The sequence below is a fragment of the Lemur catta genome, chromosome 21 (assembly GCF_020740605.2).
Source record: "Lemur catta isolate mLemCat1 chromosome 21, mLemCat1.pri, whole genome shotgun sequence".
Taxonomy (NCBI): domain Eukaryota; kingdom Metazoa; phylum Chordata; class Mammalia; order Primates; family Lemuridae; genus Lemur; species Lemur catta.
The window spans coordinates 18508061-18535985 of record NC_059148.1 but is presented as its reverse complement, the minus strand read 5'-3'; the positions used below and the strand labels follow the sequence as shown (position 1 = coordinate 18535985).

Here is a 27925-nt window from a genome sequence, read left to right as displayed (position 1 = left end):
CTGCAGCCTCGAACTCCTGGGCTCAGGTGATCCTCCTGCCTCAGCCTCCCAAGCAGCTGGGACTACAGGTGTGCACCTCCACCCCTGTCTAATTTTTTCTTATTTTTGTAGAGACGGGGTCTCACTATGTTGCTCAGGCTGGTCTCGAACTCCTGAGCTCAAGCGATCCTCCTGCCTCGGCCTCCCCCAGTGCTGGGATTCCAGGCGTGAGCCACCGCGCCCGGCCGGGTCCTTCTGTGCTGCCGTCTCTCTGGGTCTCTCTTCCAGTTCCCTCTTCCACTGTTAAGGACGCTTGTGATGACATTGGGCCCACCCACATAATCTGGGATAATCTCCCCATCTGAGATCCTCAGTTTAGCCACACCTGCAAGTCCCTTTTGCCACGTAAGGTGACATACTCACAGGTTCTGGAGATTGAGCTGTGGACATCTTGAGGAGAGGGGCGTTATTCTGCCCCCTGTGCCAACGTTGGATATTATTATTATTTGCTGGCGGTGGAGCCGGAATCATCCACCCGTGGCCCTGGGCTTTCCTCCCCCACGAGCCGGCACTGTGCCTCAGACTCCACACGAGCTTGCAGAGAGGGGGCGGGCGAGCGAAGGCCACTCGGCAGACACGGCCACGAGGGCCGTGGGGGTGTGGCCCGCCCAGGATCCACCAGCACGCCAGGGAGCAGAGCCCTTTTGTCCTGCACCGGCCCCTGTGTCAAAACATCTGGAAAGGGGCCGGGCGCGGTGGCTCGCACCTGCAATCCCAGCTCTTTGGGAGGCCGAGGCGGGAGGATCGCTCGAGGCCAGGAGTTCAAGACCAGCCTGAGCACGAGTGAGACTCCCCCGTCTCTACAAAAGATAAAAAAAATTAGCCAGGCGTGGTGGCGCATGCCTGTAGTCCCAGGTTGCAGTGAATTATGATGACGCCATTGCACTCTACCCAGGGTGACAGAGTGAGACTGTGTCTCAATTAAAAAAAGAAAAAAAACATCTGGCAATGCAACAGCCAGTCGTGTGACCCCCTGTCCTAAGGGGCCCATTCCCCACAGCAGGTCCCACTGTCCCCATCTGTCCTGTCGAAGGGCTGTCAGACCCTGTCAACACACACACACACACACACACACACACACACACGCTCTCCTTAAACAGAACGTCCCAACCCACAATCCGAGGACACAGCACAACAGTATCAGTCACCAATCAGAGCGAATAAAGAAGCCCAGAGCCCCAGCCCTGGCTCAAGCACAGCTGTAGGCGGTGGGGCGCATCACTGTCCCTCTCTGGGCCACAGCTAGATGCGGGGTTGGACTAGACTTAAGACTACAACGCTCCAACGTTCGAAATGTCCTTCATGCTACAAATAGTTCTCTTTTTTATGTCAACAGATTTTTTTCTAATTTTTATGGACCCATAAGAGTTGGACATATTTATACAAATATTTCTTGAGGCCCTACTTTGCACACCGCCCAGGCTCAAGTCCCGGGAGATGGCAATGAACAAACAGAGATGCGGAGTTTACAGAGTGGCAGGAACACCTGCAGTAAGCAAGTAAACAAACAAATGAATATCTAACTACAAACTGGGCTAAGAGTTGGGAGGGGGTAGTTCAGGGGCCACAGGCCTCATAATCCGGTCCCAGGCCTCACAGGGTCCTCTGGGAGGAGGTGACAGTAGAGCTGCTCTTGGAGAGGAGGAGGAGGCGTTTGGAAAGGCAAGGATGCAGAAGGGTTCCCAGCAACAAGAATAGCACGTGCAAAGGCCCTGAGGTAGGTGGGAACACAGCACCTTCAGGAAAGCTCCTGAAGATTATTGTCACGCACGAGTCAAGGAGCCAGTTCTGCAGGGACAAGGAACTCGCTCTGGTTTGCGGCATCTGGGCCAGCGTCTGGAGCACAGTAGATGCTTAATCAATGCTGTTGCCCGTGTGAATGGCCACTCTGACCTCCACTCTTGCATTTTCGGGTTTTGACCAGCTGACCCCCGAGGGTGCACTGCAGCTGCTCCTCCTCCACCCCAAGAGACTCACACTCCACGTTCTCCAGTTCTGGGACCTGCCGTGGGCCCGGCCAGGATGCTCCTTGGGGCCTGCACCATGGTGGCTCCAAGGGACGCGGGCGGACCTGTGGCACGACTTGGAACCTGTAATTTCAGAGGCACAGAGCGGTGGCCGGGCCCTCTGCCCGGCCTAGAAACGGTTCGGAGACCTCACCCTGCACCCACCGTGCAATTAGCCCCCACCCTGCTGTGCAGCCGGGGCCACCCCCACCTCGGGCGTCCGCCAGGGTCCTCCGCATTTGAGCCCGGGGCAGCTGCCCTGCCCACCACAGCTCCCCGCTCCAAGCCCTCCTGGGCCCAGGGCCACTTCTAATGACATGGCCCTCGAGCCATGGGGCCTGCCCTCGGGGCAAAAATAGTCCAGGACTTTGATGTGGCAGGAGAGGCCCGGGCTGCGGCCACATCACAGGATAGGCCTGGCCTTCAGAGGTACACCCGTGGAGCGGCCTCCTGCCTGGCAGCTCCAGGGAGGCAGAGTGGCCTTGCCCCGGCAGCCCCGAGCTCTGGGTGTGCTGTGAAACCTCCCTGGGCCTCAGTTTCTCCATCTGTAAACTGGACACGTTCACTTATTCCCCAGCTGTTCACCGAGCACCTACCTGTGCCAGGAACCGTGCCAGGCAGAGAGAGACGGCAGTGAGAGAGACAGACGCTGCCACGCCTCTGCTCGGGCTACTCCCCTGCCCGGGCCACCGTCCTCCACACTCCCTTTGCCTGACCACCCCCTACATATCGTGGCTCAGTTATCACCACCTCCAGAAAGCCCTCCAGGCAGGGAGTTCAGCAACCTCCTCTACGTCCCTGCACCCTGTGGCTCCGGCTTGGAGTCCTGAGCAGGCGGGGCTGTAACGTCCCGTTCACACGTGTCTCAGACTGCGACCCTCTCGGGGCCGGAACCAGGGCCTTGTCCATCACTGTACCGCCAGCACCCATGCCCGAAACACGGTAGATGCTCAATAAATGCCCGCCCACTGGGCAGATGACTCCAGGGCAACCTGTCCATGTTATAGATGGGGAAACTGAGGCTCCGGGAGGGGACAAATCTATTTAAGCAACATTTACTGGGTCCCCGCTCTGCTCCCACTCCTGCAGGGAACCAGAAAGACCCGGCCCCTGCCGCAGGGGCTCCTGGCAGGGCAGACAGACGAGAAACAAGTCAGCCAGCAAATAGGGACAATGACCCAACTCTGCAGAATGCTGTCAGAGAAATCGGGGAGTAGCTCGGCCGGGGGTGGGGCGGAGGCCTGGGCAGCTGTTTGCGACTTTGACCAGGGACGGCCTCTCGGGAGGGGCGTCCGCGCTGACCCCTGTGGGCGAAGAGGAACCAGGCGCGAGAGCAGGAGGAAGAGCTTCAGACCACGGGGACAGCAAGCGGGAAGTCCCCGAGGCAGCAAGGGGCTTGGCATAAAGCCCCCTCGAGGGACACAAGACCAGGGGCCGCCGACTCGTAGGGCTTGGAGGCCGGGAGGCCGGCGGGCTCCTGGCTCTGCGCCCCGCACACTGCGCCACCTGAGCCCCGGTGTCCCTTCCCAGACCGGGGAGGCTCGGAGGAGGCTTCTCGAAGCTCTGCCGTTCCGTGATTCTCGGTCACTGTTCCACTGGTTTCGAGAGCCACCCCGCTCCCGCCCCAGCGCACGGCCGGTCGCTGCCGGTGGGAGAGGAACCCCGTGCGGCCACTTTGGAAAAACGGTTGACGCTTTTTAGCAAGTTAACCGTGCACTTCCCGTGTGACACAGCAATCTCTGTGCTAGGTGTCTACCCAAGAGAAACCACACGACATCCACACAAAGACAGACGTGTCCAAAGCAGCTTTTATGCATAATAGCAAAAAGCCAGGGACAGCCCAAATGCGCATGGGCAGGAGAATAGGTGCACAGACAGTGGCACGTCCCCACCAGGGAGGGGACACTGCTCACCGACGGACACGAACAGGTGCTGAGGGCTGGGGGTCGTGGGGCTTCCTGTGGCCGTGGCGTCCCGGCCAGCTGGGCACTCACTCCCGGGTAAACATTTACATTCCCCAGGGACGGCGCAAGGAGCAGCTTCGTGACCCCGGGGGAAGCCATCTGAGCCGGGCAGGACTGTAAATGTCACTGCCGGGCTGCCGACCTGGCCCCGGTGCCCTGCTCTGCCCACGACCTGCCCCCAACCAGGTGCCTTTGGGCCCGTCCTCCCCCAAGGTGACCAGGTGCTCACCTGCTGCCAGTGGGGAGAGAAAAACGGCCAGCGACCTCGGGCCTGGGTCACTGTCCCAGCAGTGCCCCACCACCAGCCTGAAGAGAAGGATGCCGTGCAACGGTCCTGCGGTAGGGGGGCCTGGCACTTCCCAGGAGTGGAAAAGAGCCCAACGTGCCTGGAACAGAGTGAGCGAGGGGGAGAGCAGGAGGAAGTGAGGTCAGAGGGCAGCAGGGCCGGGTCGCGGAGGGCCTCTGCGGCAGTCGCAGGGGTTTGGCTTTACCGTGAGTGAGGAGGGCTGACCCTGGCTCCCCGTGTGGGTGAACCCTTCCCTGCTTCCTTCCTCGCCTTGCATCAAGCCCTCCTCATCCTCACTGCGGCCCCCCATATATACACACACAGATGCCCTTATCTCTCGAGGACCCCGACCAAGAGACAGCCCAGGGTCCCACCTCTGCGGAGGGGAGGGCTGCGTGAGACCCTCTGAAGGCCACACTGGTCCCCGGCCCTCTCCTTCCTTCCCTCCCTGACCACCTGCTTCTGACCCAGCTGGGGCCAGAAACGTGGCGCCCAGGGGGCTCCTGACAAGGACGAGCCACCTTGTCCGGGCAGCTAAGTCAGCCTGCTCTGCCCCTGGGCCCAGAGGTGTCCTGGGGACAGCTTCACAGACAGGCTCTTCCACGACACCCAGACCCACCCACCAGGTGGGAAGGGCCGCGTGGGGCAGGAGCGAGGAGGTGACCCCATCCAGGGTGAGCCAAGGCCACCTGCCCTGCGGGGACCTCCGGGTTCTGCTGCTTCCGAGCTGGGCGACCTTGGGCTGAGTTACTCAACCACTCTGAGCCTCAGTTTCCTCATCTGTAAAGTGGGGTAATAGCAACTCTGGGTTCTTGGGACTGCAACAAGCCCTTGGCACCTGGAGCTTAGAAACTATGCTAATCTTAACAACAGCCACAGTGGTGACACCTGGGACTGGGGGTCTTCCTGATACCCCCTGGGCAGCGGCTGGCACGGCAGCCCGGCTCGCAGCGGCTTTCCATGAGGCTGCGGGCTGGGAGGGGGCCGACGGGGGCCACAGGCCTCGGCGAGGGCTGTCCCGTCCTTGGGGGGCCGTGGTACCGGCAGACCCAGGGCTTGTGTCCCCCTGGAACCCGCCCCCCAGCCGGGGCCGACTGACCCCTCGGGGCTGAGTCGGACCTTCGTGAGCCGGAGGCACCAGGCGCTGGCCGGGGGTGGGGGGCGGGGAATGGGCCCCAACAGCTGGAAACATCTGGTTCGAATTGTCGGTTGGAAGCGCCCGCCAGGCAGCCAAGGAATTTGGGAGCTAATTTTAGGCCAAAAGACAGAGAGCGCAGCAGGGCGGGGTCGTGTTCCCCAAACCACGGGGGTGGGAGCGGCGGGGACGTGGAGGCCTCCACGGTACCCTCGGATGAGCATAACTGGCGCCTACTGTGTGCCAGGCGGTCCACGCGGGGCCCCCCTCCCACCGCCCCCGGAGTCGGGAGGACTCTTCCCCCCACCTCGTAGGCCGGGAAGTGGGGCTCCCGGCCCCAGTCCTCACTCCAACTCCCGAGCGGCAGGACCGGGACGCGAACCGGGTTTGCCGGACTCCAAGCCTTAAACCTAAAGCTCCTGCTCTCCGCTCCCGAAGCTTCTCTTACATCGTATCCGTCCCGCTGCCCGGCCTGGGTCCTCAACCCCTTTGCAAAGCCTCCCTTGCTGGTTCCTTTATTCAGTAGATGTTTCCTGAATTCCCATGCTGTGCCTGGCACCATGCAGTGACAGGGACAGAGTGAACGCGAGGGACAGAGGCCCCACCGTCAGCACAAATCAATATTTCAACATCACTCCCACAGTCCTTGAAGGGGAAAAAAGGGGATGTCCTAGTGAATTCCTGGTGCAGGGCTGTGAAGCAGGGCTCTTTGGGAAGGTGACATTCGAGCTGAGACCTAAAGGATGGGAAGATGCCAGCCACACAGTACCAGGCAGAGGAAACAGCAAGTGCAAAGGGCCTGGGGCAGGAGCATTTGACGAAGAGCAAGAAGGCTCACGGGGCTGGTGCAGAGTGGGAGGTGACAGGAGCTTCCTTCACACGTCCAACCAAGATGTTCGCTGGCAGATGAGACGGGGGTCTGAGCAGGGCAGGAGTTGGGGCCCAGAAGCTTAGGGGATTCCACTGTCCCACGGGGTCACTGGTATCCAGTGATTTGTTGAGGGGCTGCTGAACCTCTGGGGAAGTCACTTGAAGCCTGTCCCTCTAAGGGCTGGGAGGCTGGACACAAGGCCAGACAACAGGGTCTCCAGAAAGAACTACCCCAAGGCTGAAGTTGGCCACAGTTACGAGAGCTCGTCTGTCCCAGGCCACTTTGGCAGGGTTCCTGTGCTTGGGAAGGGGGACCATGTTTCTGCCACTTTTGTGCTCAGGTCTCCTTGCCATGGGGCACATCTTTTGTCATTTTTCTTGGCAAGAGCAGTAATAAGGCCATCCCCCAATAAGGGCATCCCTGACCACTACCTGCTAGGTGCCAGGAGCACCCCTCCCCCAAGCTGTGACAACCAAAGATCTCTCCAGATATTGCCAACTGTCCCCTGGGGGGCAAAATTGCCCCAGGCGAGAACTGGCACTGGCTCAGCTTCCTGCCTGGGCGTTAGTACCTATAGGATGGTGGTTTTGCTCACCGGCCGGGGAAGCCTGGAGCCCCCAGACTTCCCAACACTTGTGGTTTGGTTCTGTCTGTTGAGGAATATTAGGAAAATGCAGAAAAGTTGAAAGAAGTGAATCAAGCTCACCCATAACCCTACACTCAATAGCTGACCTCTCTTACTAACCCGGTGTATTTCCTTGCAGTCTTTTTTCCCCACTTGCTAATCCTAATAGCTATGATTTATTGAGCACTTACCCTCTCCCTAGCATCATGCTGAGTGCTTTCCATGCCTGTCTCATTAATCCCCACGACATCCCTATGAGGTGAAATTATTATTATCATCATCATCATCATCATCATCATCCCATTTCACAGATGAGAAAACTAAGACTCAGAATTCATTTAACATTACATCATGGGTATTTTTCCATGTTATCCTTCAAAAACATCATTTTCAATTGCTGAATAATGTCCTATTGATCGTGCAGCAGGGGTTGTCTTATTTTCTGCAGCTATTCTCGGTTGTTGGAATAGCCCACCAACATTTCTGAGTCACCCAGTCTGTGCCAGGATCACACTTAGAGGCTGGGGGCAAAGGTGAATCACAATTCCTTCCCACAAGCACACACCATCTCACGCCCACGGACTGTGTGTGGGAGAGTGCAGTGCATGAGTGAGAAGCAGAGGGCTGTGCCCCTAAAAGCTCAGCAATCAGGTCTCTGCCCACCTCTGCTCCCTGGGGGACAGTACAACCTGAGTACACAAGTCCTCAAACCCAACTGTGTTTGGACTCCAATTCATATGACACTTCAGACACGGAGGTTTGATCCTTTGTTAACTGACTCTAAATGTAGCTGGACGACATATGGTGAAATACATTGGAGTTGTTCATACAGGAGCTATGGTCATGTTTTCTCCCACAATGGATGTGAAAATGCCCCATCATGTAGGGTCTGAGAGCATCTTTGCCATTACAAAGGGGCACCATATTGGAAAGAGTTCACACCCTCTTCTGGGGAATCCCACCCCTCCCCATGGCTGTAGGTCCCACCTCTGGGCAGATGTTCACAGAGCCCCACCATTGGGCTCTCCTCTCCCAAGCTGCAGTCTCTTTCTGGCTGGTGGACACCCTCTCTAGGGTCACTGCCCGTCACGTCAACCCAGTTCACTCCCTGCAGATCTGCTTCCAGGCCCTTGGAGTCGTCTTTCCAGTGGGGAGCTAACACAGATACTCCCATTTTGCAGAAGGGGAAATTGAGGCCTGAGAGGGTTGTGACATGACCAAGGCCTCACAGAGCTGAGTTCAGGGCTGGTGAGATTAAGTGGCCCCTCTGCTCTCACAGCACTGTGTGGGCACCAGGATGGGCAGTGCCCAGTGACTGCCTCCCAGCTCCTCCCACCCCCCAGTTGGGGATGGTGTGAGCACAGAGTGGCCTCCAGGAAAGAGTTCTGCAGCTGATGTCAGCCCAGGACCTTGTTTGGAGGCTTGGAGATTTAGGGAGTTCCCAACACGTCCTGGAGGAGCCAGCCTCTGGTGGCTGGTGGCCCCACAAGGTCTTGAGAGTTTATTCCGGGATCTGTGATGTTCAAGCTGTGGGGCCTTAGGCAAAGTCACTGAACCTCTCTAAGCCTCAGAGGGCTCAACTGCAAAATGAGGTTGAAAACAGGACCTTCCACGTGAGGATTAAATGAGAAAATGCAAGCAAAGACTTTAGCCCCTGACCAGCACACAGGGGTGAGCTGCCACTCTACTACTACTGCTATGGCCAAGGTTAACCGTCTACAGGGCCCTGGGCCCTGTGACCACCCCGTGTTACCGGTGAGGACCGTGGGGCTCAGAAAGGCACATGGCAAAGACGGAACAGGCATCAGACTGACTTCTGTCTCCCTCCTGAGTCTTCTGAGGGAACGAAAAATCTACAACTCCCTGCCTCGTGCAACTGCCATCTGAACGTGAATGACAAATAAACAGTGGCCCCCTGAAGACATGATCAGACACAGAGGGACCCATTTTACAGATGGAGAGATCGAGGCTCCAAGTGGAGGAGGAGTAACCTAGACCAATCTGTTGGTCTCTGTGCCCAGGACTGGGGCAAGGACAGGGAATCCCCCAGAAATACCACCCCCCAGGAAGTAGGGAAAGGGGGGAACAGCAAAGGAGGAGCCCAGAGGCATGGCTGGATCCAAAAAGATGTCCAAGGCCTGGGGGAGTTAAGCCCTAAAGAGTGGGGAGCAAAGGCAGAGAGGGTAGGAAGCATCAGGCCTGGGTGAGAAGTGAGGGGTCAGTCTGCCCAAAGAGGCGGGCATGTAGGTTAGTGGGCAGCGAGTGAGGAAGCTGGAAACTTCTTCTGGACTTGAGCACTAGGGAGCCATTGATAGTCTTTGAGCAGCGGAGCAGCCACTGATGGTTAAGGAGGGTTAGAACTACGTAGGACATTGGCAGGGGACCTCCAGCAGCTGCAGCTTCCTTGGGCCTCCCTGACAGCCTGTCCCAGGGAGGGGCAAGGGGCCGGGCCAGGGACAGCAGCTATGGGAGCTCCAGGAAACATGTCCAAGCCCTTCTGGCCTCACACAGACCTCGGCAGACCTCCGGGCTTGCACGGCCTGTGCCACTGGCCTGCTCGCCTGCTGGTTTGCCTGCTTCTCGAGGCATGTTTTACAGTAAAATGCACCAATCATGCAAATGCAACGATGCGCTTTGGCAAATGCGGACACCCATGGCCCCGCCACCCAGACCAAGGTAAAGCGTTCCCGTCACGCCAGACGCTTCCTGCGAGCCCCTCCGCATCGTTCCCGCCCCCAGCGGTGACCACTGATCTGATCTCTATCACCACAGATTAGTTTTGCCTTTTCCGGAAAACTTGTCATTGGAGTCACACAGCATAATGCATGGCCTCGCGTGTCTGGCTTCTCTCACTCGGCGTGTTTTCGAGATCCGTCCGTGTTGGTGAGATCCGTCCGTGTTGGTGAGATCCGTCCGTGTTGGTGTGCGTGTCAGGACGTCATTCCTCTCTGCTCTGCGTAGGATCCTGCGGTGTGGACGGACCACCAGTGGGTGGGCACGTGGGCCGTCTCCAGTTTTTCGGCTCTTATGAATAAAGCTGCCATCCCCGTTGCAAACAAGTCTCTGTGTGACCGTGTTTGCATTCTCTTGGGCACACACTGGGGCTGGGATTTCCGGGTCGCCTGCTGAGTACACGTCTAACTGTGACAAACTGCCCGACCGGTTTCCCAAGTGGCCCGCACCGTTTTGCATTGCCACCAGCGGTGCGTTCTAGCATCTCTGTGTCCTCACCAGCACTGGGCGTGTCAGGCTTCCTGATTTTAGTCCTTCGGGTGGGTGCAAAGAGGCAGCTCGCGTGGTTTTCATTTGCATTTCCCCAACTCAGGACTGGACTCACCCCAGGCCAGCCCCAACCTCCTCCTTCCGCGGCTTCCCCGGCCACCCAGGGGCGCCCCGCTCAGGACAGCGGCCCAAGTCAGAAGCCTGAGATTTCAACCTCCCTCTTCCTCTCGTCCAGTCCCTCACCAGCTCCCACCTGCCCTTCCCAGCTGTCTCTCGCGTCCGCACCTTCCCTGCACCCTGCCCCGTCCAGGCACCGTCATCCCCACGCAGCCTCCCCCGCCTCCCCGCAGCGGCTCCTGCTCCTTCCAGCCACGCCCGCTTTGTCCATTCCCCCAGTGCCTGTTCCCGATGCCTGGAACATTCTTCCCTTTCTCCCACCCTCCCAAGTCAAAACTCTGCATCCTTCAAGCCTCAACCACCCCGCACCCCCAGGTCTGGCCCCGGGGCCACATGCCCCCAAACCCCCAGCACCTCTCCTCTGAGTTCTGGGCCCAGCCGTAATCTCCTGGGGGGTCATCTGATTAATCTGTCCCTCGTCTAAACTGTGGACCCCAAAGGCCATTGCAAGGCCTGTCCCGCTCACGTGGCATCCCAGGTCCCGGAGTGGTGCCCGGCACATTCTATGACAATCTGTGGCTTGGAGGAGTGGCAGATGGGGGTGGGGTCTGGGGGAAGAATCTGGGGAGCCCCTGCCCAGTTCAGCTGCTGCATGATGGCAGGCTCAGCCTGTAAGAGACAGGGGACCTGGCGCAGACTTGGCCCGCTGTCCCCGGGGCCCCCCATTTCCTGTCTGCTCTCCTTCCTCCCCTGCGGCAGAGCTGAAGTCAGCAGGGTGCAGTTTCCTAGCAGCGCAACCTGCTGGAGCAAGTGGTTCCGCTTTCTGAGCCTCAGTTTCCCCGGCAGGAAAATGGAACAGTCATGTCACCCGCGTCATGTGGTCATTGTGGGGTCTAAATGAGATAATACAGATAGAGTGTGTGGCAAGGCATGCAATAAGTGCTCAATAAATGCCAGCTCCTTGCTCCTGGCCATCTCTCTTTGACCTAGACCTCAGCTCTGCTGTGTCCTGCTCTCTGTGAGGAAGAGTGCCTTCCCTCAGCAGTCAGGAGCCACCAAGGGTGACTAACGGGGGACTTCCAGGCACCAGGGCGGGTCAGCAAGGGTGAGACTTTGGGGTCTGGGATTCCCCCAGAACCCCACCGTGATCTCAAGGACAGTGTGGCATAGCGGTGAGAACATGGCTTGCAGTCCTGGCTTCCAGTCTCAGGTCCCCATGCACGGTCTGGGGCGGGTGACTTTGCCTCTCTGAACCTCAGTTTCCTCTTCTATAAAATGGAGAGAATGCCAGTATCCCCTGGGAAGGCCGCCGGAGGGGATTCGCAGGGACACGGCAGACGCGTGTGCTCCGGGCGTGCTCGCTGGACGGACGAGTGAGGCCATTCAGGCTGGCGACGTTCGAGGGCATGGGAGGCCTGGCAGGAGGAAGGGCACAGTGGTACCCGCCCGTGAGAGCCAATCAGCAAATTTTCATAATGCTGTGAATCAGTTGTTTAATAAATGAAATTATCTGATATTACAACCCAAGGTCATCGATGCTCACAGCTCACCACCCGCCAGTGACTCTCCCACATTCGCCCATCAGCTGCGGTGGTTCCCGTCGCCCGCAGCCCCCGGGGCCCCAAATCGGCCACGGGGGTAGTTATTTACCCTGAGGAAACTGACAAACGCCGTGAATCAGGGACGCTTTTGGTCGGGAGCCGGTTGTTAGTATTCACCAGCTCTGCACGGGGTTTGGGCTCCTTCCTGGCCAAAGCATTCCCCCTGGATGCCGGAGGAGTCCGGGTCGGGACAGGGTGGCTGAAGGATTCCGGCCTCATCCTCAGAGTCGGGTCACAGGGAAGCGCCCGCGCCCACGGGCCGAAGAGCTGGCGGCGGGCGCCCCCTGGTGGCTGCTTGCTGCACCCAGCGTCGCCGACGCCGGACTGACTGTCACCCTGGGACACAGCGAGCTGCGCAGGGACGACAGTGGAGACGGAAAACCAGGCTCGTGCAGCCACACAGCACCCTTGAACTGAGGCACTCTGGGAGCCCTCAGGGCATAGGGGAGAGCCCCTAGAAGGCCAGGGTGACAAGACCCCTGGGGAACCTCTCCGATGTCCCCAAGCCCCGCAGCCTCTGGGGCCGCAGCCCCGAGCTGTGCAGCCCTCAGCTCCCCTTCCGTGATTTTCCCGATTGCCCCCAAAAGGGGAGGTGACCCGTCGGCCTGCCTCCCCCGGGCCTGGCTGCCCCAGCCACGTGGACACTCCTGCTCTCTGCCACCAGCACCCCGCAAAGCACCTTGAACACACCTTCCTTGTGTGTATCCGTTGTTCTAGAAGTTCGGGGGCAGGAGACAGACACCAGCACTTCCAGACATGTGGGGGCCATGTCCCCACACCTCCCCGCCTCAGTCTCCCCCGGCCCCTGCCACCTGCCAGGCTCTCTCCAGCCTGTCCCCGTCTCCCCGCTCTGCACCCTGGGCTGGGGGCCCTTCACTGCCAAGGAGGCCACTGGAGGCATTTTTCTAGAAGAACAAAACAATTCTCCCCCGAGATAAATTTTACTCCTTTCCTAGAAGGTAGAACAGTATGTTTTAAGCAGCAGTTTTCTCCTCTCTGTGGAAACGACTAGAAGGTATTTGGAGGCCAAAGGTCAAGAGTTTGATCCCGTCTCACCCACTATCCATGGGCCGGTCGCCTCACCTCTCCACGCCTCTGTCTTCTGCTCTGACCCTCTGGGGTCACTGGGGGTTTTGAGTGAGGTAACACGAGCACGTGGTGAGCGTTGCTTAAATAGTGGGGCGACCATCCGGGTTCGCTGGGGCTGAGTTTCTTGGGGTATGGGACTTCCGGTGCTCATACCATGAAAGTTCTGGGCAAACTGGGGTGACTGGTCACCCTATGCTTAAATCAGGGGTCAGCAAACTCGCAGAGCTGGGTCCGGCCTGTCACCCTGTTGTAAAGAACGTTTTGTTAGGACACAGCCACACCCATTCGTTTAGAACATATTGCCGATGGCCGCTTTCGTACTGCAAGGACAGAGCTGAGAAGCGACCACAGCGGCTGTGTGGCCCACGAAGCCTGCAATATTTACTGTCTGACCCTTTAAGAAAGGGGTTGCCGGCCCCAAACTTTTCCACCATTGACAGCAAGTTGTACAAAAGCCACGTGGCTGCAGCTGCGCAGGGGTAGCTGCTGGGTGCTAAAGAGAGATAAGGCCTATGTGACAAGGGGAGGTCGGGGTGGGCTTCCGGGGGGTGACAGACATTCTCCGCTTCACCAAACTGTACTCAGCCTCCCAAATTGTCTCCTAGGCCCCTCTGTGCACATCCCTGTAAAATCCAGTTTTAACAAGAGCTCTGCTAAGTCAGTTTAGCAACAACCCCACGCCCTGGATATCTGGTCACCCTCAATATTTAATGGGGTTCCTCATCCTCCACCACCCCCCAGGGGACGTCTGGTCACCCTGGCCCGTCTTGAGCAAGAATGCTATTGTTAGGTCCGTTTAGCCAGAATTCCCCTGACCCCTGACATTTCCTCTTAGTCATTTTCCATCCAGTGGCCTCCACCTGCTCCTTGGCCATAAATTCCCACTTGCCCGTGCTGTGCTCGGAGTTGAGTCCCACCTGTCTCCAGTCCCAACCCCCTTGAATAAAGTTCCTTACCGGGCTTTAGCCAGTGTCATTGAATCGTGTTTCTCTTTAACGGGACGATGCCATCGATGTTTAGAGGGGTATTAGTCTGAGATTTGGGGGGAACCAAATTCTGTCGGTCAAACTGGGTCATGGGGGCAGTTGAACAGAGTGGTCACCAGGGGACCAGCCTTCCCTTTGTCCCCCACAGCCTGAAACTCTTCCAGGCCATCCAGTGATATGCCAAGATGCCTCTGCTGCCCAGGAGGCAGTACAGCCCATGAAGGGGGCTTCCCGAGGGGCCTGGGGCTGAGGGCAAACGGCCAGGGCCAACCCCGACCCTGTGCTGAGGGATAGAGAGTTCCAGGGAGGCTGCCTGGAGGAGGCAGCCTTCCTATCTTGAAGGAGGCAACCATCACATGTTCATCACACATTTATTGAGAGCCTGTGCTGTGCCCAGCCTTGGGCCAGGCAGGGGGACAATGCAGTGAACCATCCAGAGCCCACCCTGAAAAGTGGCCACAGGGGAAGGTGAGTGAGGACAGTGGGGGCTGTTCTGCCACCAGAGGGAAGCTCATTGGTCCACACAGTGCCAAAGAAAGGGCTCCGAACCCTCCCCAGCCCTCACAGTCTGAGGCCTCACCCTGGGCTCCCGCAAATCTGCAGAGCAGCAGGAAATGGCCTCAGGAATCTGTCACTTTTGAGCACCCCTCCCTGACCTTCTACAAAAGGTCCCCTTCCTGTTTGGTGACCATGGCAACCAGAAGAAAATGGCGATGAGAGTGGGGTGGAGGAACCCGGTCTTCCTTGGGCCTGTGGGGAAGAGACTCCAGTGGCCTGGAGAAAGGAGGATGGCAGTGGGAGACGTCCGATGGGGACAGGAAGAAGAGGGTCTCTCTGGGCCAAATGGCCGCTGCCCATAGTCTGCAGCCCGAGGCAGCCGGGCTCCCCTGGAGGCAGGAGGGAGGAGGAGGTGGTTCCACTTGCTGGTCCTGCTTGGCCACAGGACTGTGGCTGCTCTTCGTCTTTTCTGGGACAGCCGGGGTCCCTTCCCTACAGACCCCCATCCCCAGGGGTCTCCAAGGAAGCCCAGACCCATGGAATGGAGGTCTGGGTGCCCGGTGGCGGCCCGGGTGGGCCAGGGAGGGAGTGAGGCCGCCGGCCAGGGCCTCGCCCAGGCAAACACGGGCAGGGGGCGCTAAGGGAGGAAGCTGTGCAGGGTGAGGTCGTCCCCCTCGCGGTCCTCCCCGGGCTCTGGCGTCAGGCCCTGGCTCTTGGCCTTGGGCAGGCCCCCGTTGGCCGTGGCAGGGGGCCCCTCGACCCCGTCAGGCAGCAGGGATGAGATGCAGACCATCTCGGTGGGGGAGTAATTCCGCACAGGGTACGTGTGGTTCTTGCGGGAGAGGCGGACGGCCAGCACCACGGTGCACACGAGGAAGACAGTGGCCACCAGGGCCAGGATGAGGATGGCTAGCAGGCACTGCTTCACGGGGATGTGGTCGGGGGGCCCTGCGGGGCTGGGGGCCATGAAGATCCCAGGGGGCAAAGTCTGCCCAGTTTTCATGTTGGGCATGGCAGACAGATTGCTGGCTGCCCCAGGCATGCTCTTCATGGTGGCTAGCTCCATGGACAGGGCCACTGAGGGAGGGGTTTCTGTGGACAGGGCCTCCGTGGCAGTGGATTCTGTGGACAGGGCCTCCGTGGCAGGGGGTTCTGTGGTCAGGGCCTCCGTGGCAGGGGGTTCTGTGGTCAGGGCCTCCGTGGCAGGGGGTTCTGTGGTCAGGGCCTCCGTGGCAGGGGGTTCTGTGGTCAGGGCCTCCATGACAGTGGATTCTGTGGTCAGGGCCTCCGTGGCAGGGGGTTCTGTGGTCAGGGTCTCCGTGGCAGGGGGTTCTGTGGTCAGGGCCTCCGTGACAGTGGATTCTGTGGTCAGGGCCTCCGTGGCAGGGGGTTCTGTGGTCAGGGCCTCCGTGGCAGGGGGTTCTGTGGTCAGGGCCTCCGTGGCAGGGGGTTCTGTGGTCAGGGCCTCCGTGGCAGGGGGTTCTGTGGACAGGGCTTCTGTGGCTGCTGGTTGAGTGGCCTGAGCTTCCATGGTAGCTGGCCCCGTAAACAGAGCCCCCTTGTTGGATGGAGCACCCGTGATGGAAATGTTCACAGTGGCCAGTTCTGTGACCAGAGGGTCCAGAGTGACCGGAATCCACTGTGTGGCCAATTCTGTGCTCAGACTCCCCATGGTCGCCCCTCCTGTGTCCAGGCCAGCAGGGTCCCTGGTAGCAGCCTCCACAGTGGCAGGTTCAGGGCCTCCGGGCTCTGCAGAGCCTCTCTGCTCCAACGTTCCGGTCACAGCCAGAAGCGTGAGGTTCTGGGTCACAACACTGGTGATCTCTTCAAGCGTTTCGGGAGGGTCTGTGCCTTCTGACACATAGTCGGAATCCTCCTCGTCCTCCACGAACACCTGCCTCCGCCCCTGGGCAAGCAGGGGGCCTGGGGCTTTCCTGTCTCCGTCTGCCTGGATGTCCCCCAGCCGGAAGCTGCTGCCAGGGCCCAGCAGAGTCAGCAGCAGGAGGAGTTGCAGAGGCATGGCACCTGCGGAGAGACACAGGCACAGGGGGGTCAGGACAGCTTCACTCCAAGCCCAGCGAGCACCGTCGCCTGCGGCCCTGGGCTGCCGCAGCGTGGAGCGTGTCTGGTCTGGTGTCCCTACGACCCAGCACGTGCCCGGCACAGAGAAGACCCTCGGCCAGCAGCAACCGCCATGAGGATGACTCATCAGCTCTGTACGTTGCATAGAAACTTTATTTACCTCCTTATCATTTTTGGTTAAAACATTTTATTTCTGGGTGAGACAACCCGTTGGGGTGTAGAAAGAAAATATTAGAGCTTGGAGTTATAGTAACTCTTTATGTCCCACCTCCTTAAATTCTATTTTTGTATACATTTATATCATGAGAGGACAGCAGTCCCTGTACACAATTCATAAACAGATCAGTTGGCCACTGCTGAGGGCCACGAGCGGAAGAGTTTGGAAACCACAGGCCTGCAGGATAAAGCTGCCTGTTGGAACTCTGAGGTCTGTTGGAGTCTGATTCTGACCGCCACCCCCTCCCCCTGCTCCTGCCTGCACATCCCTGTTTCCCCTCCCCCTATCTTGGCTCTCCCCCTCCATAGCCCTTGCCCATCCTTGGAGTTTCAGTTTGTCTCATTCTTCCTCCATGTCTGGGTTTGGTCCCACTCCCATTGGTGGTGTCCTTGCTTGCACAGTGGGAATGACAGTACCTACCTTGTAGGCTATTATGAGGATACAATGAAGGGATGCGTGCAAAGCCCTTAGCACTCTGCTTACATGGGAAACTTTCAGCAAAGGTCGGCTGCTTTAGTTCTTGAAGTCAAACTGCCCCGTAAGTCCACAAGGGCCCAGAGCCATTAACTGCACTCTGGCCAGGAGAAAAGTCAAATCTTTTCAGAACAGCCCTGCCCTCAGGGAGCTTATACTCACTGCATTTGCCTGTGGGCAGGACCACCACTGTCCTCCCTAAAAGGTAGCCAGAAAGGACAGTGCCTCTCACTTTGGCCGTCTCATTGATCTTTCTCTGTGGCATCGTGAACACCTGTGCTTTGTTTGCCCTCTCTCCTCTTATGCTCCCGCTGGCATTGGCTGGTATCTGTAGGATGAAAAATCCTGTGATGAGGATTCTGTGGTGAGTGGCAGCTGTGATCTGGGGCAGCATTCGGGTACTCCTGGCTTCCCTGACATAACATCCTTCAGCAGTGCACAATCCCTACCACAGTGCCTGGCAAGAGTGGGCACTCACAACTGCACCTGGACGATCTCCAGTACCTTCCTTTGTACTGCATTCATACGATTTGGAAGAAAGAGCGGTTGCTCCTCATTCCTTGGACGACTATAACTTACTCACGGGCCCCTCTGCTTCCAGCCTCCTTCATACATTAGTTAGAATTATGTTGGTTTCCACAATGCAAATCTGATCACATCTTAAAACAATTTCTTACACCAAGCTTTATGGTATCTGCACCAGACACGTCTAGCCCTCACAGTTATCCGTGTGTTATGGAGGAGGAGACTGAAGGTCAGAGATGTGAAGCGACTTGCCCAAAGGCACACAGCTGATGAGTGGCCAAGATCAGATTGGAACCCAGTGAGGGTTCAGGAAGGCTTTATGGAGAGACCTCACCTAGTTGAGGGGACAAAAGCCTGGGGTTGGGGACTCAGGTGGAAGAGGGAGGGCAGAGTAAGGAAAAGGAGGAGCTCTGGGCTGTGTCCCCCAGAAAAGTCAGCCCTTCTGTACCAGGTGCCATGCAGAGCATAGGATTGAAAGCACAGACTATGGCGATGTTCGAATCCCAGCTCTATGTCTCACAAGCTGTATGACCTTGAGACAGATCCTGTCTCCCTGCGCCTCAGTTTTCCCATCTGTAAAATGGGGATAAAAATCAGTACCTATCCCATAGGGCTGTTAAGAGAAAGCAATGAGATGATGGATTCAAAGTTCCAGGCTCACAGTAGGTGCTTAATAAATGCGGTGCATGCATGTGTGTGCATGCATGTGCACCTACACACATACACACACACACACCCCTTTGCCTCCCAATCTGCCTTCACGATGGCAGAGTTTCTTTGCATACAGGGTAAAGTTCCTATTTGGGGGAAGAATGTATGGCCCAACTTTGTTCCCCTTTACCTGGGGGTGGAGGACTTCAGGAGGAAGCCAGCAGCTCAGAGATATATTTCAAAATTATGAAAACACTGGCACCACCCCCCCATGCACCTTGGGCAGTTCTTGGTTCCTGGAAGGCAGAGCCCTCAGCCACTTCCTGGAAGCAGAGAGGGAGGGGGCAAGAACGCAAGGCCCAGCCCTCCAGTTCCCGGGCCTGGGGGAGACATCTTGGCAAATCAGGGCCTGACTTTCTGCAGCCCAGAGGCTGGGAGAATAACATGGAGGGGGGCCGGGGTCATGTTCTTAAGGTGGGCTCTCACCATCAGCTGCCCCCTCCCCGACACCCATCCCCCAAGTCCCCTGCATGGAGAGACAGCCGGGGGTGGAGGAGAGAGCGCGCCTGAATCCCACGTTCACCTCCACTTAGCAGGTGTCTGACCTTGAGCAGGTTACTTCACCGTCTCCAAGCCTCAGTTTCCTCATCTGTAAAATGGGCGCTATAGCTTCAAAGAATGAATTGAATGCGATGCTGAGTGGAAGTCCCAGACCCTGGCTTCCTGCAGGGGGTATTTTATCTGGGAGACCCTCTCTGGGGCCGTGGACAGAGGAGCAGGGGAAAGGGAGGCCTCGGACTCAGGGAGGGTATGGAGGTGGCGACCTCCCTACCTCCCCCGTGGGCCGCTGCAAAAGCAGAGAGCTACTCTCAGTTGACATATGACATGGTGCACCGGGAAAGCCCAAATCTCCCTTCCCGGGCCTGTTACAAAGCGACCAGCTTGTCCCGGTTGTTCCCAGCGTTAGTACTGAAAGTCCTTCATCCCCAGAAACTCCTCAGTCCCAGGCAAACGAGGGCAGGGGGCTGGTCACCCCAACCTGGTCCCTGCCATCCCGTGGGCTTCGAGAGGAAGGGGCCGTGGAGCCAGGCCACAGCTGCGCAGGCGTCAGCCCGTTTGACAGGAGGAAAACCCGAGGCTCTAAGAGACGCCGTGACTCAGCCGAGGCCACGCAGGGAGACAGTGCAGGGGCGCAGTTTACGCTCTGCGCACGGCAGGTGGAATAAGACCCTTTGATATTGGATCAAATAAATGCATTGTTCTACGGTGCAAATGATCCATTAGAAAGCCCCCACTGTGAACGGGTTAATTCACTGTCACCATGTGGGTGGCCTCTGTCATCTTCACCCCTGTGAAGCGCTGGCTGTTAGGACTCCCACTATACAGATGAGGGAAGCAAGGCTCAGGGCAGCAGGGTCACCTCTAGGCACCCCGGAAGGCAGAGAAACAATCACACACCACAGGAGCAGGGTCCAGGACAGGGCTCTGAGGGAGGGGTACAGAGTGGCCACATCCTATTTGTCTTGACTCTTGCCTGACAGTAGATCAGAGACTGCCCGTTTCCTGCCTTTCCCCTGTCTAAACCCAGGTTGCTTCCGCGCCGGGCCCCACCCAGGCATGTGGAGGAACAGGCTGCCAGGGCCACCCGCCCCAGCCCCGGAGACTGCACCCTGTGGCCTCCTTGAGCTGCTGAGGAAGGATACCCTTGGAACTCCAAGGGGCTCGGGACCTTCCATTTGGAATCCGGAAACCCGGGAGTCCCCGCATGCAAGATCCTGGAATCTCAGAATCCAAAAGACTGAGCATCTCAGGGTTTGGGTTAAGCAGCCGCCAAGAGAAGGAATGACTCCAAACCAACAAGTAGGTCCCACTGAGGCACAAGTGTCCCCCCAGATCCCACTGCAAATCTATGTCCTGGTAGACAGGACAGTCCCTGTCCTGACTCGGGAGTCACGTCAACCAGGATCAATCCCGGCTCTGTCTCTTACAAGCTGTGTGACCTTAGGCAACTCATACCACCTCTCTGAGCCATGGGTTCCTCATCAGGAATACAAGGACAGTAGTGGCACCTGCTCCTCATGGGGTTGCTGTGGGTTGAAGTAAGATGGTCCAGGTAGAATGTTGAGCACACAGTAAATGCTCAATAAATGCAAGCTGTTGTCAGTATTCTGCCTTTAGGGCAGGGGACGCTCTGTGAACCATTGCCACGTCCTGGAAAAATCCCCAACCCTGAGACGGGCTTTGACACACCTCTGATCTCTTAGCGAGGGCGGAGGGCAGGGAGCCCTAGAAACCTGTCTCCACAGCCTCGGCCTCCTCCGCTTTGTAAATCACACCTCCTGAGCACAGACAATACGCCTGCACATGGGCACACGCGGGTCCTTGTACAGACACCTCTCGAGACGCTGGTCCCCTTGGCTTGCGGGCACTGCCAGCCCTCGAGCCTTTGGAGGGCAGGGTCCCCCGGCATCCCCAGGACTCACTAAGTGCCTGCTGCAGGACGGGACTCACGACTGAGGGAGGGTGACGGGACAGACCCGCACGGGACACGCCGTCGTCAGATACTTTGAGCCGTGGTCATCAGCGGACACGTCCCAACCTTTTTCCATCCTCCACCCTCACCCCTATCAAGGAGACTCTTTGGACAGTTTTTCCCTAATTACCCCCCCCCCACCTCGTGAAACGCTAACACCACAGAGACACTGTGACCGCTCAGTGTCCTGTGGCCCTTTGCAGAGCCACAAACCATAGTGTCAGCTGAGATTTTTTTGTGCCCCCTGCCAAGAACCAAGTTTCACCTGTTGGAACCCAAATTTGCCGGCCCGATACAGAGGCGATGAGGCACTTTGCACAAATGAATTCAGTGACACCCACACCTGGTTTTAACTACAGATGGTTTTGCGAAGCCCCCAGTGTAGACGGACGGACACAGGCACGCACGCCCACCGGCCAGCCATCTCCTTCCTGTTCCAGTTCAGCAAAGGAGATGGGAGACCCAGGCCTGGGGTGACTACGGGCTCCTGCAGCCAGACAGGGCCGTGCCACGTCAGAGCGCTGCCACACCCAGCCACTCCACCACAGGCGGCGGCTTCTCCCCTACGAGCTCGGTTTTCTCACCTGCAAAAGGGGCGCTGCCCACCCTCTAGGGTTCTCGGACGGCTCCCCAGCCCCCCTGAGAGCCCCGCCCTCCCCCTTCTGCTCTGCGGGTTTCAGCTCCCTGCCTGCCAGCCAGGCCACAGGGCGCGGCCGCCGGGGACACCCAGAGGAAGCCACTCGGGGGCCCGCCGTCTGAGGCCACCTCCCGGGCCCCTGCCCACCGAGAGGCTCGCCCTGGAGGGCTCGAAGTCAGAGATGGGAAAGGGAAGAAAACAGAGCCCAGGAAAGAGGAAGAGAATTCCAGGCAACAGAAGCCCGATCTACGGGCTGTGTGTGTGTGTGTGTGTCGGGGGCAGTGACTTCAGCCACTGCCATTCTCCTAAAGGGGTATAAATGCCCCGAAAATACCCCAAATACAAATTAATAAGATTCTCATTTTTGAGTATTTTCTTTTTTGCTAACAATGGTATCCTAATCCTAATATTTTAATCATTTGCCACGAAGTGTCATTTTCTCAAGCTTATAAAAAGTGGAAAGAACGCATCTTTGAAAACGGTATTTCCACGTATGCGGCCTCAAGACAAATCCTGCACTCCTCTTCCTTTCTGGAATCTTCCAGACCGAATCTCACCTCTCTGCCCCTCAGCAAATCCCTTCACCTCGCTGGCCCTGTTTCCCACCCACGAGAGGGGAGGGAGGGTAATTTCTAGGGAATTATCCTTATGCTGGTGCCCAGGATTGCTCTGATTTTCCAATCCAGAATGTTCCCCAGCAAGCAGCTGCAGGCAACCGAGCAGGATCCGGAAGAGACGCCAGCATAAGGCCACGGACTCCAGGAAGACCTCGGTCCTGAACCCGCAGAGCCTTGCTGTGCCCACCCCCCACCCCAGGGGTGGCAGCTCAGGGAGGGCCAGGCGGTCCTGCCCCAGGCCTGCTGGTGGCTGTAGGGCAGGCCCACTGGTCCCTGGGGACCTCCAGCCACTCCCCAGGGTTTTGCAAGCCAGCACTTACCGTGCTCAGCAGAGCATGGGACAGCTGCCTTGTGGGCCCAGAAGAAGTGGCTTCTCTGCTTAAGTGACAAGGCCCCAGCCCACGCTGCCTGCCAGGCACTGCCGTGGCACCCCCTGCTGTGGTCCCGGACCCCGCCCACCCCCAACGGCCGTGTGTGTGGAAGAAGGAAGCGAGAGTGTGGTTACTCAGGCAGGGCCATGTGACAGCCCACACCCCCTTGTTTGTGACAGCTTTGGTAACAACGTTGATCAAGATGGGGTGAGTAGCGAGACAGGGACCTCCTGGGCCTGACACCGCTCTTGGATTTCCGTAACCGTGAACACCAAGGACAAGCGGAAACTTTCTGGGGAGGAGCCGTTGGCTTGGGGGTAGGGCCCAAGCTGGGAAGGCCACAGCGGTACTCCAGGGGCAACGGAGAGTGGGGGTGAGAGGGGACCCCACCCTGGAGGGAAGGGAACGACCAGAGAAAAAAAGAGGATGGTTCTCGCTTCTTGCTCAAGATGGGTGCTGGGGGCGGGGCAGGAGAAAACACAGCACAGACCTGCACGGGTGTGCAAGTGTGACGTGTTTCGTCCTTCCAGATTCCGACGTGATCTCTAGACGCGCAGCAGGTCCTGTCAGCTGCAGTCGAGACCTCTCTGGGGAGCCAGGTTACAGATTCCACAGGGGCAGGACCCCCTCATTTCTCCATCCTAGTTTGTTCATTTAGCCCCCTCTGGCACCCCAGGCTGGGGGCCCTGAGAGCCACAGGTAAGCAGTTCCAGCAGTCCAGCTGACGGGGGCGGGGGGGGGGGCAAGTAAACAAGGCCACGGAGCATTGCGACACAGCGAGATAAGTGTCACCCTGAGGTGAGCGAGGGGGGGGCCCTAAGCCTGCCCTGGGTGGGGGCGGGGGTGGTTGAGAGGATCTTCCAAGAGAAGTGGCACTGGAGATGACAAGCAGAGGTGACCCAGTGGCCATCCCAGGCCGAGAGCACAGCACGGGCGGAGGCTGGGGGGTCTGAGAACACCCAGAATGCTCTAGGAAGGCAAACACTGTCTCCCAGGGCCTGCCCCGTGGCTTTACATAAGGCAGGGGCTCGGGACAGGCACAGAAGTTCGGCCCTTGCCTTGCACACAGGATGGGTTGTTCTGTTTTGTTTGAGACAGAGTCTCACTCTGTTGCCCAGTCTGGAGTGCAGTGGTGTGATCACAGCTCACCGTAACCTCACACTCCTGGGCTCAAGCGATCCTCCTGCCTCAGCCTCTCAAGTAGCTGGGACGACAGGTATGCACCACTGCACCCAGCTAATTTTTCTATTTTTTAAGAGACGGGGTCTTGCTTTTGCTCAGGCTGGTCTCAAACTCCTGACCTCAAGCGATTCTCCTGATCCTACTGCCTTGGCCTCCCAGAGCGCTAGGATTACAGGCATGAGCCACCGGGTGGGCCCAAACACATAGGTTGTTTTAAAATGAAAACCAGGGCCGGGTGTGGTGGCTCACACCTGTAGTCCCAGCTACTTGGGAGGCTGAGGCAGGAGGATCGCTTGAGCCCAGGAGTTTGAGGCTGCAGCAAACTATCACAGCACTGCACTGTAGCTGGGGCAACAGAGCAAGACCTGTCATTCATCCATTCATTCATAAATAAATACGTACATGCACACATACCAGAGACTCAGCGGGTGTGTGCCATGACAGAATCTCAATCACCTTAGGAAGCCACAACTGGACAGGGCCAAACACTCACCCCACCTGTACAGACAGGGAAGCTTGAGGCCCCAAAAAGGGAAGTGAGGCCGGGCGCAGTGACTCATGCCTGTAAATCCTAGCACTCTGAGAGGCCGAGGCAGGTGGACTGTTTGAGCTCAGGAGTTCGAGACCAGCCTGAGCAAGAGTAAGACTCCATCTCTACTAAAAAAATAGAAAGAAATTAGCTGGCCAACTAAAAATATATATAGAAAAAATTAGCCGGGCATGGTGGTGCATGCCTGTAGTCCCAGCTACTCGGGAGGCTGAGGCAGTAGGATCGCTTAAGCCCAGGAGTTTGAGGTTGCTGTGAGCTAGGCTGACGCCACAGCATTCTACCCTGGGCAACAGAGTGAGACTCTGTCTCAAAAAAAAAAAAAAAAAAAAAAAAAAAGGAAGTGAGACCCTTACAGCCCAGGTTTCCAACTCTTCCCCAGCAAGTTTGGAAATAGCCAGCCGTCAGCAACAGGGGCTGAGAAACTCTGAATAGACCCAAGTCGGGGCTGGAGGTCACTCTCTGAGTAGCAGAGGTCAAGAGGTTGGCAAGGTGCCGCCTGGTTTTGTGCAGCTTACAAGCTAAGAATCTTTACGTTTTTAAATGGTTGAAAACACGTTCTGTGACACATGAAAGTTATGTGAAATTCAAGGTTCATTTTTTTATAAATAAAGTTTTATCAGGAAACAGCACGCTCATTGGTCTATACATGTTGTCTATGGTACTTTCACTGGACAACAGTGGCGTTGAATAGCCGTCTCACCTGCAAAACTTTGTAATAAAGACACTTAACATTACTGAGTCTCAACTCTATGCTAGAAATGGTGCTTAACTGCTTTGCGTTTATCACTTTGAATAATCCTCAGAGCAGTCTTTAGAGATGAGGAAACTGAGGCTCAGAGGGAGGATGTGCATTGCTTGAGGTCACATAGAGCAGCCCAGCCAGGACTCAAATCCAGGCAGACAGAACAAAGCTCTCATCTTAACCCCCAGCCTGCGGGGGGTGGGGGTGGGGGGGTGCAGGCTGAACAGCGAGCGCCAACACACCAGCAAGCGCCATAGGTAAGGGCTAGCGAATAACTTAGCAGCAGGTAAGCTATTTCAGGGTAAGACTTGAACAGCTAAATTTCCTTTTCAGGGGAGCAAAGATTGCTGAGAGAGTCCTGGTTCATCTCATCTGTGTGAAGACCATAAAGCCACAACTCACTGCACCTGACACCTGTGTGATTCAAGAATTCAAAACAGATTTCTGTTTCCAGGAACAGAGCCCAGAAAAACACACCAAATTGCCTTCAAAGATTAAAGCAACAGGGCCAGGTGCGGTGTCTCACACCGGTAATCCTAGCACTCTGGGAGGCCGAGGCGGGAGGATAGCTTGAGGTCAGGAGTTCGAGACCAGCCTGAGCAAAGGCAAGACCTCATCTCTACTAAAAATAGAAAAATTAGCCAGGCATGGTGGCGCATGCCTGTAGACCCAGCTATTTGGGAGGCTGAGGCAGGAGGATCACTCGAGCCCACGAGTTTGAGGTTGCCGTGAGCTACGATGACACCACTGCACTCTATCCCGGGCAACAGAGCGAGACCCTGTCTCAAAAAAAAAAAAAAAAAAAAAAAGCAATGATATTTAATGTAAGAAAAATACTGGGGACAACATAGAAGTCCCATACTATGGAAACTGGTCCCTGATGGAATACGATGATGTAGGCATTAAAGTCAAATTTAAGGTGGATGCTTATAAAGCACCCCCGATCTGTTGGGTGGGAAAAGCGGGCTGTAGAACTGTATGAACAGCACAATTTCAACCGTGTTCGGGTGCTTAGAGGAGAAACGGAGAGGAATGCTCACAGTGCCTATGTCTGGCTAGTGTGATTATGCATGGCCCTTTCCTTTTGGATGTATTTTCCTTTTCCATATTTTTATTTAGAAAAATGTATAGAATGATGTCTACATTAGCTTTATAATCAGGAAACAAATTTCAAATGGGGCAAAGATTTCACAGACACCTCAGATTTCCAGATGGCTGGACTTAGGCAGCTTTTGTCTGTCCCCTTTATCTAGAATCTGTGGGGCACAGCTCCTCTCATGCCCCCACCCTGTGTTTCTCAGGGCTACCAGCCACGGTCCCCAATGCCCCTAGGCCACAGCAATGGGGCCAGTCCTGTTACTTCTCCAAGTGTTCCTCAGCTTCATCTCCACTGAAGATGTTACGGAGGGGCTTAGGAACCTGTTCAGACATCACAGACTAAACTCCTAGAGAGCAACGCATTACCTAGAATAGGATCAGGGAGCCTTTTCTGGAAAGTACCAGATAGTATTAATAAATCTGACAGCTTTGGGGATCTGTCACAACTATTCAACTCCGTTGTCGTAGCAAGAAAGCAGCCACAGTCGGTCTGTAAATGAACAGGGCGGTTCAAGGCTATGACACTGGCATTCTCGGCACAGCGCACGTGTGTTGAGCCCTGACGAAGGCCAGCACCTCTGGGATGAACCACTGACAGGGAAGACGCCATCCCTGGGAATCAGAATCGGGTCCTTGATGTGCGGCTGTGGGGATTGCGTGTGGACTCTCTGAGCTTGCCTCGTCTTGGAAATGAAGCTTTGAATGCTTAACGCAAAACAATGCAAGAAATCAGTACAGGTCTGAGAGTAGGCTGGGCTGCAGGTGTGGGCACAGCCCAGTCGCTTCACCTCTGACTCCCTGAGCCCTTCTTCCTTGAAAGTTATGAGCAAAATTTGCTACAGGTCTTGGAGTGCCAGCCCTCTGTATATAACGAGCAGAAACCTCTCCCTTGCTCCGAGCACAGGAACTGTCTCCCTATACAGGACTCAATGGCTCCCCATTGCTTTTAAAACAAAGACTCCAATCCCCACGATGGCTGGCAGTGTCTTCACCTCCCTCTTCCTCTCCAGCCTCATCTCACTCACACGTCCCCTTCTCTGTTCTGGCTCCTTCTTTTAGTTCCTCTTATGCTTCCTCCTGCCACAGGACCTTTGCATGCACAGTTCCTTCTACCTGGAGGACTCTTTAGTGCTCATTGCCCACATCAGACCCCAGTTCATGTTCCACTTCCCCAGGAAAAGCCTTCCCTGACCACCCCACCCTGACTCCATGATCTCAGAGTGCTGTGCCCCTCTCCTGCTTGATAAATGTCTATCTCTTTGGAAGCTCCAGAAGAAAACTATGCCTGTTTTGTTCGCTGTTGCATCTCCTGGGCCAAGCACGGTGCCTGGCAATGAGGAATAACTGCTAACATTTATCAGGCTCTTTGCCATGCCAGGCACTGTCCTAGGTTCTTGTCACATACTAATTTAATGGTCTCAATTGCCTCCCGAAGTAGGTACTATTAGTATCCCTATTGTATAGATGGGGGGAAGGTCCAGAGAGGTTAAGCAACTCACCCAAGATCACACAGCTAGTAAGTGGCAAAGCCAGTTTGAACTCAAGATGTTCAAAGGCAGCAAGGCAGGGTGCACAGCCTGTATCAATCACAACAAATATTTTTTGAATAAATATCTAAGTGATCCCGGCTCCTCCTTGCCGACCTCGTCTGCTGGGGCTGGTTTGAGAGGAGGCAACGCTCCCCACCACCTCCCAACGCAAGGCGAGCTGCTAGCGTGTGGGGCAGGAACAGCAATCAGCAAAGGCAGCGGGGGTAGGGACCTCCCTGCGCCGCAGCCTGCTGTGGGGCTAGCCTGGAACCGAGGGC

The 27925-nt window shown here is 56.8% G+C and overlaps 1 protein-coding gene and 1 long non-coding RNA gene across 5 annotated transcripts; one reads left to right on the top strand and one right to left on the bottom strand.

Moving 5' to 3' along the window:
- Positions 1–14298: 14298 nt before the first annotated feature.
- SELPLG (selectin P ligand) lies at positions 14299–22638 on the bottom strand. 4 transcript variants are annotated; one of them, XM_045534625.1, is made up of 4 exons: positions 22496–22638; positions 17375–17540; positions 15605–16464; positions 14299–15544 (listed from the first exon to the last, which is right to left on the bottom strand). In XM_045534625.1, exons 2-4 carry the CDS (start codon positions 17475–17477, stop codon positions 15077–15079), a joined length of 1431 nt encoding a protein of 476 aa, XP_045390581.1. In that variant the 5' UTR covers positions 17478–17540; positions 22496–22638; the 3' UTR covers positions 14299–15076. The 4 variants fall into 4 exon arrangements, with proteins under 4 accessions (XP_045390581.1, XP_045390584.1, XP_045390580.1 ...); XM_045534628.1 differs by having other exon boundaries at positions 15725–16464; XM_045534624.1 differs by having other exon boundaries at positions 14299–16464.
- On the top strand, positions 22638–25619 carry LOC123625906. Its single transcript, XR_006730685.1, has 3 exons — positions 22638–22753; positions 23077–23245; positions 25354–25619. It is a non-coding gene; the product is annotated as an uncharacterized LOC123625906 (long non-coding RNA).
- Positions 25620–27925: the final 2306 nt, after the last annotated feature.